Source organism: Etheostoma spectabile, chromosome 5, assembly GCF_008692095.1.
Source record: "Etheostoma spectabile isolate EspeVRDwgs_2016 chromosome 5, UIUC_Espe_1.0, whole genome shotgun sequence".
In the NCBI taxonomy this organism is placed as follows: Eukaryota; Metazoa; Chordata; class Actinopteri; order Perciformes; family Percidae; genus Etheostoma; species Etheostoma spectabile.
In genome coordinates, this window is record NC_045737.1 from 14,976,292 (window position 1) to 14,984,894 (window position 8,603).

An 8,603-nucleotide genomic window follows, 5' to 3' on the forward strand; every position below is an offset into this window, starting at 1 on the left:
CACTGTGGTCTTCCTGTATGTGATTACTTGCCTGGCTTGACACATACGCCTGCGTATCACGCAAGAAATAGAGGAGACGCCGAAACTATCGCTGCAGCGTGCGGGCCTACGCGGACGCTATGTAAATGCTTTGCGCCCGGTGTAGCAGGACAAATTTGATGACAAGGGTGCTGAAATAAAAATAGCTCCTATGTGGCTGTGTGTTCCAGCTGTTAGACATAACAACTGTCTAAAGCTATAAATATTTCAGGGCTGTGTCTCTGACATCTTATTTTGGCGTTCCTCTGCCCATTTGTGGGGCTTTAGTCCTGTGATTGTATCTGTGGCGCAACTACCTTCACTCCATTTTGTATAAAGGGTGACTTCATAACATCTGTCCAGGGATTAAAAAATAGCTTCTTAGCAAACTCTGGTGCACTTACAGCAATGCACTCTCCCTGTTAAATAAACCAATAAATAAATAAATCTAGTGAGAGGTGACGTACCTTCCGCCTTGGCCCTGGTCTCCCTCGCCCCCTCCAGGTGTCGCTCAATGCTGCCTTGACTGTAACATCTGGTAAAGGGTACAGGTGACAAGCTGTGACTGTCAACCTCCACATGCTGCTCTAGGATCGGAGAGAAATCCACAGAGGAGTGGGAGTGGGTGGAGTAAGTGGAGGAAAAAGGATCTGCAGCTGCCTTCAGCAACGGCGAACCTCCATTTTTCCGTTTGCTTCTTGCGATCTCTGCGAAGGAGGTGACTCGTGGAGGAGGAGGCGGGGTCGGGGCGGCGCCCTCGCTGAGCCGAACTGGGCAGCTCAACATACGCTCCAGAGATCCGAGCCGAGGAGATGGAGACTTGTCCAGGTTGCGGTCGTAGCTGCGAGAACGGGGACGGCTTCCTGAGGAGGCTCCAATAGTGCCTTGGCCAACCACAGGAGGGGAGATGTTGACGTACACCTGGCCTGCAATCACGGCAGGAGCAGCTTCAGCTCCACCAGCTGCCTTCTGATTCTTCTTCTTCTCCTCCTCCTCGTCCTCTTCATCCTCATTATCATCATCATCTCGCTGAACGAGGAGAAACAAAGAAAGAAAAAACACAACAGTCAAAAATTGTTTATCAGATAAATCATATTACCAAACCATGGTTTAGATGTGAAATTACTTAAAGGGTTCTTAAATAATCTTAAGGACAACAAATCCACAGCTAATCAATGTCCTGAACTGCCTTTATGACACCTTTTTGCTTTGAAACAATGCCACCGTTACTGACTAGCATCCTTCAGCTCTGCATAACTAAAATAATCCTCAGACATGATATCAGATAACCCCAGACAGTGGCTGTGTTCTAAAGTGAGCCAGTGCCAGACTAATACCAGTGCCATGGCTATTTTAGGTGCAGGGTAATTGTCATTGTCACAGAGCCTGCAGTTTAGTTGGCAGTTTGACTGGTGCTTGCCTATCGCGCTGTAAGGGCTTGGGCCCATCCTACATCCAGGAAACGGTTAAAGCATACACCCCAGCCTGTCCAATACGCTCTGCTACTGATAGTCAGCTTGCTACCCTCTCAATACAAAGGGGGCCTGGCTACTGCTCAACAAAGTCCTGACTGTTTGCTGTCCTGGCTCCACAATGGAGGAACGAACTCCCCACTGACATCAGGACAGCAGAAACTTACATTGCACATCTTCCGTTGCAGACTGAAATCTGTTCGTACTGCACCTTGGCCCATAAAATAAAAATATAAAATAAATAAAAAAACTCTTTAACTCTTTTTCCTATTGTCTCTAAATTAACGCATGAAGTAGATCCGGATATTTGAGGAAATGTATGTACTTTGTGGGGATGTATCCACATGGTTGAATGCACTTATTGTAACTCGCTTTGGAGAAAAGCGTCTGCTAAATGAATAATGTAATTTATTCCATACTATTCAGTTTCTATTTGTGCCACATGTTTGTGCATTATTATTTATTTCCTATGATCATAGATGTATTCTATGATCATTCCCTTCCTTGTTGAGTCTGATGTAATTTCACCTTTTAGCTATGCATTATCTGTGCTTGCTATTTTGTTGTTTTACTTGCCTTCCCTACTCAGACTGTATCTGTATTACCTAATAAAGTAACAATTACTTGATGGTGTAAATTAATTTGATGTACTGATATAACTTGATTAATTATGTTGTGTTAAAGCTGTGTTTTTTAAGATACAAAATAACTGAAGTAGAAATTGAGTGAAAGAAAAAAAAACATTTTTATTTTCATTACATTAAATAATCATCTCACTTCTTTAAATGAAAAATCTTCAGTACTACCTTGCAACAAATGCTGCACTTAACTGTGCTCATTTCCAAGGATCATTGTGTTCTATGTTTTTCAGTTAGCTGGCACTATTTTGCACACAGATAAACAGCACCAAAGAAAGGCTATGTTTTCTGTGAGTTCCTGATCATTAACATTAAGCACACTGACAACAGGAGTGTTGGAGATAAAGTGGAAACATTCTTAACCTCTACAACTATTTGATCTTGCAAATACAATGAAGCAAGGCTGTGTGCAAGTAAGAGGAGCCATTAATTCAATTTTGTTGTACAATGACTTTAAGTGGACTTTAAGTTGAATTGTATTAACGATTATATGTATTATGATGATATAAAACGTTAACATTTTACCAACTTCCAAGCCAATTGTAATAAAAGTCTTCAATACAAAGTGTGATGGGTTTGTTGTGAACATCAATTTGAGTACATGTTTGTGTAATCTTACAAACACATTAATAGACATATCTGATTTCATGATATATTATAATGTCATTATTAGCGCTAGTATTGTTTGAAATGTTTTACAATGCCAATATGCTACCTGAATTTTATCATGCAATGTGTCGGGCTGCTATCCACTCCAACTTGCGTAACTTATGGGTGATATTTGATCAATCAAATGCATGAAATACAACATTTTAATGAAAATAAATATGTACAGTAAATGAACTAAGTGTGGACCTGTGCATATAGTTTTAGCCATTCTCACGAACGTTCCGCTGTGGAGCCAATGAAGCATCCTGTTAGATGGAATACAAATTGTTAGAAACTAGTAGTGTGGTAGGATTCTCCACTCACCCTAGTTGATTCTTCATCTTCTTCTTCTTCTTCTTCTTCCAGACCCAGCTCATCAGCTCTCTGCCTAAACAGAAAGTACTCGTTGGGCTGGGTCGGAGTGGGGCTGCCTTTGCTGTGCTCATCGGAGCAGCTGTTGACCGAGGAGCCTGCGGGACTTGGGGAGGACTGGGACGATAGGTCGCAGGTGACCAACTTGTAGTAGTTCTGGGTGGCGACAACCAGGCGTGCCTGACTCTGCAGACAGGAAGCAAGGTCTCCGGACGATCCAGAATGTGGAGGGTGGTAGGAGTTGCAGTTGGCGTCGAGGTCAAGAGCCCCCTGGTGCTCCACGGCACAGGAACAGGTGGAGGAGGTGGACAGGTGTGATTCACGGATGAAAGGGAAAGTGCCGCCCAGGCAAGAGGGTTGCTGCTGTGGTAAGGGAGGTTCAGTTGGGGATGTGTGAAGGTCCAAATAGAAAGCCCCTCCAGTTGAGTCTCGCTTGTTTCCTGGTGGATCAGAAACAGACGAGGTGCGGGAGTGGTCAGTAGAGCTGTTGAGGTTGGTGTGCCCAGAGACCGGTGGCTTCTCCGGAATACTGTTGTTCAGCTTGTTGTAAATGGCGCTGAAGTTCACGAGCACGCCGTCCGAGCTGTTGCAAGAGGAGTCGCTGCCGTAGCCTTGCTGGCATTCTGAGAAAGGCTCCGTGAAGGCTTCAGGGAAGTGCTGAGGGTAGTTCTGGGAGAGTGCACAGCAGGAGCAGTGCTGTGTGGAGGAGCTGGAGGAGCTTCGCCCACACTTCATAGGATCATCCTTATCTTCTCCATCGTAATCCCCCCAGTCTTGCTCTCCACAATCCATGGACATGTTGGAACCGCTGCTGCCGTGGCGCAAATGGCTGTCCAGTCCCAGAATGTCCAGGTCCTCCAGGTGGGTGGAGAAATCCGAGGTTACTGCCCTCAGGGACTCCCTACTGCTTCCACCCACTGACCTGTGCAACATAAAGGGCTCAGAAGCAAAGCCAAGGCCGTGTAAGCGGAAAGGCGTCATCCCATCATCGTGGACAGAGTTAGTGTCACTGTGGAGGTGAAAAGAGGAGTCTTCAAAGTAACCGCTGAGGTTATCACCATCCTCCTCTTCTTCTTCATCCTCATCTTCAGTATTCAGCAGGAATGGATTATGACGCAACGGATTCCTGTTCCTCGGTTTGGCTCTGGGTAAAGTGTGAGCCGTGATCAGTTGGTCCTCTGAATTGCTCGAGGTAAACGATGAATCATCACTTGCTGTGCTGCCACCTCTCCCGCCAACTTTCCTCTCTTTTCCCCCTTTGCGGGAGTCCCAGGAGCCACTTGAGGTCTGGATCAGGCTGCTGTAGAGTAGTGCCTCTCTCTGAAGAACATCTCTCTCGGGAAGGGAAGTGGTGCGACTCAAGCCCAGGTTCTCTGGTGGGATAAACGGGTTGCTCCTCTTCAACGAGACCCCGCAGTCACCCTTCCGCCCACCAGACACCTGGCAGTGCACCAGGGGTATGTGATGCACGATCAGGGTCTCGCCTGACAGCTTAGGAGGGCTGTCCATGGTCCAGAAGGAGGAGGGGGGTGGGACTGGAGCGGAGGGAGGCCCTGTGTGGGTGAAGGCAAAGGCGGATGTGTGATTTGTAGAGGGTTGGGTTCACTCTGGGTTTGCTGGGCCCAGCTCTGCAGGGCTGCCAGGGATTTGAAAAGAGAGGTCGGGGAAGTCAACACCGTGGTCAGAGTGATACATCTGGAAAATACGAAGAGACAGAGAGAGGAGAAATGTTAAAGGAGTAAGCAAATGCAGGCACCAAAGCACACACACAGGTTTGGGGCTACATGGTCTTATAAAATCATGTAGAGACAGTTTATGTTTTAACCTCAGTTGAGACAAATAAACAGAGACTTTTGTTTCTATTTGTGCTTGCTCTTGGTGGGAACTGTTGGATTTCTGTAAATAACATCACAGCGTACGGTCTAGACCTGCTCTTGACCTGAAAAGCGCAATGAGATAACTGTTGTTGTGATTTGGCGCTATATAAATAAAATTTAATTGAATTATTACAGTCCTCATTGTGTTTTTAATGGCAAATTAGTCCCTTCTGGTCATCTCATTAATTACTCGTGTTTTACTCGTTACATGTTGTTTATGTTATGATGCAACAGATTGTGGCACTATGTCCAAGACAAATTTCCCCTCGGGGACAATAAAGTATATTCTATTCTATAAGACATTAAAACACACAAGAATAAATAAATAATGAGACATAAGATAAAACGTTTGAGAAAGGGGTTGGTAAAATGACATTTTCGTCTTCAACTAGCTCCTTTTTTAGATCATGGATTTATAATGGGATATAGCAAATAATTCATGGTTGGATTATAATATTTGTCTGTTTCAATGAGCAAATAAAAAAGTGTTCAGTTAAGTTCACCAAAATAAGGTGTTCTAAAATAGCTAAAGTAACAGTACAGAACTATATCCTCCTAGTCTCAACTGTGCAATGAGCAGGGTGAGTCAGCACCATGTGAGTGGAAACTGTGAGATGCACATACACACACCAGGCAGCTGACTCTTAAACAGAGCTATGAACTAAACCCCATTCACATATTACACCCTGAATGATACACACATACCGATACACACAGGGCACAGCAACGGTTTCCCTCACAATCATCAACACTGGCTGCTGTTGAGATGTGGCATGTAGTGGTTTTAAATGCCAATATAAGAATTAGGTGTAGTAGTTCGGTGGAATTAACGTCACGTATTAGGCCAGGAAAATAATAGCTTTTATCTCATGCTGGTGGTATTATTTAGTGCTTGTGTTTCTTACAGTTAAGACTACTTTTCCAAGATACTTTCTGCATTGTTACAAGATGCAGATGTTAACTAATGACTATGTTGAAAGTCTTTTTTTTCCCCATCAGCCTATCCCTAGCTCCCTTATCTAAAATTACACAGAACTCTTAAAGCTTTGTTTTGCAGTAGATAATGCTGGGTGTCACACAATGTTACATGCAGTATGAAATGAAAACTGCTGGGACACACAGGCAATCTTCTTCCCCATGTGTTAATGGTGGTTTCTAAAATGAATGTGTAAATAAATATTGGTTGTCAGTGCACCTGTTTTTAGATGGATGGATATCCCTGTTGCAAAGTTATTTCGTACTTTTTTCCTGTGTCTTTTCTCCAGTAATGTATTCTAAAGCAGAATATGAATCGCTTTAGGAATAAAAGTTAGCTTTTAATCTTTTGCTCACCGGATAATGACCTGGACCAGACTAGTGTTAACTAAACCTTAGAGTAATCCCTCTATTATAGCTGCTTAGTAAAACATAATCTCAGATACAGTAGGTTGATTAAAAGCAAATTTTAATTGAAATTTTGTGAGGAGAGTTAAAAATAGAAAGAAAAATCAGCAGAAGGTAGGAGCCAAGCCAAAAAGTGACATTACATACATGGATTACATATAGGGCTGCACGATTAATCGAATTTTAATCGCGATCACGATTTGGACTTCCCACGATCAAATTTGCGTGATTGAGCGATTATTTTTTATAAAGCGTCATTTCATAGAACGCTCCGGGTTTTTTGCAAAGCCCATCTACCGCTACTGCTCATGAGCCAGTCAGAGTAGTTCACTGCACCCCGTGCATCTAAGTTTCTAGATGTAGACAGTCCCAGAGGACAGAGTAGCGTGAGAAAAACTCAACAGATAGCAGTCGGTTATACGTCAGTCTCAAGGTTTACCAGTTTACCAGTAAACGCAACACTTTGTCCCATCCGTTGTTTTTCAGACAACAGCAGTGACCTGGACTAGTCGGTGCTAGTAGCGTCTGTTAGCTGTTAGCTCCTATAGGACGCACCGGTGCTAATGTCCTCACATCCACTACAATGCTGTTTATATGGATATGGTTTAATTTTGCGTTACATGACCCATTTCGTCTGTAAAGCCGTGCCTGTGTTGGATCTTTCTACGCTCTCTCGTCCTACTCTCTCTCCTCTTACTCTCCGCGCCCCGCCACACAGCGGCCGCCGGTCCACACTTCTGATATTTGTCTACAGTTTTAATTTTGTATTAACACAGCTGTATATTGTCAAGTAGGAGCGGCAAACCTGTATTTGTACCAGTGTTTCCATGGTAACTCTGCTATCGCGGCCGCTACGGCGAAGAACACAGAAGTTATTGAATGCAACTAACTTCAGTTTGTAGAGTAACAGCGTGTGAGACGGAGCTGCAATACCGAGACCGGGACCTGGACCTTGGCCAGAGACGTGACCCATGGCCAGAATATCATAGTTAATAAAAATGCAGTGCAGTGAAGATACAGACGTTTCATACACACGCCGTGTGTATGCGCCGTTCTACCCGTGCTGGACCCGTTCATAATGAGTCAGCCGTCTCTCTGAGTAGCGTCCATCACACTCCCTCTCGCAGTTATAAACAGCCTATGTGACAATACAATTTGTTTTGGTTAAAATCAATAAATAATCGTGAGAATAATCGCGATCAAAATTTTGATCTAAATAATCGTGATTATCATTTTGTACATAATCGTGCAGCCCTAATTACATACATGCATTTTCACATGGATAACAATGTGTGATGAGACCTTTACGAGCACAATAACAAGGAGCATAGTGAGCACTGCTTCATCGTTTTTACAAAGAAAGAGTAAGGCCAGTTAAGGCTGCCGACTGCCGGTCTAAATGTTAACAGGGTGAGACAGGTCTGCTTAGGAGCAGGGAAATAACTGAGATGCCACTCTTGACAAATGACCTCTTCAAAATGGGGACTGGAATGGCGTTTCCTGTCAGGGAGGCTTCAGCTTCACCTACACAGAGGTGGAGCTCAACCGTTTTATCTCACAGCTCCAGGCATCACCTGCCACAGGCAGACATGTATGAACTTTCACAGATATTTACTTTTTTTAGTATTTTGGATTGCAATACAGCTATCATTTTAATGTGTCATAATATTAAAGTTCTAATAAACTTCTAATAAAATGTATATTTCATGCTTCACTGGAGCAGCTGCCTTGTTCAGTGGCACCTCATAGCTGTTGAGGATTTTTAAATTCATATTCACTATGCAGATTTTTAAACTCAGACAGCTCATATCTTCTGCTGCTCAGATACAGTATCACTCCTCCACTTTGCATGAAAATATCAGCATGCATATCACTGATAAGACCAGACTTGACTTTGGGAAATGACAACTATTGTAGGTGTCAAGAATATTATAATCTGGTTCACAAATTACATTGCTAAACAACTTTCCTTCTCTGACACACAGACCATAGGAGTATTAACATATTGCTGAAACATACACATATTCACTTTGTTATAATTGGTAGTCTTTACATGATTAAACTGCAATTTAATCATGTAAAGCACTTTGTAACTTGGTTTTAAAAATTATTATTATTTTTATTATTATATGAGATTACTATAAACAGGTCAATTTTGTATTGATTATGTAGTAACAGCCAGAAAAAGCCTGATA

General features: G+C 43.1%; 1 protein-coding gene across 6 annotated transcripts in view; it reads right to left on the minus strand.

Annotated features, from left to right (window-relative positions):
* rusc2 (RUN and SH3 domain containing 2) overlaps positions 1 to 8,603 on the minus strand; it is a 36,375-nt gene that overhangs the window by 16,348 nt on the left and 11,424 nt on the right. For all 6 annotated transcript variants that reach the window (XM_032517181.1, XM_032517180.1, XM_032517179.1 and 3 more), the window contains exons 2-3: positions 3,101 to 4,843; positions 486 to 1,047 (exon numbers count right to left, since the gene is read on the minus strand). In XM_032517181.1, the coding sequence (XP_032373072.1) occupies positions 486 to 1,047; positions 3,101 to 4,657 (2,119 nt within the window). In that variant the 5' untranslated portion in view covers positions 4,658 to 4,843. The remainder of the gene's footprint in view (positions 1 to 485; positions 1,048 to 3,100; positions 4,844 to 8,603) is intronic.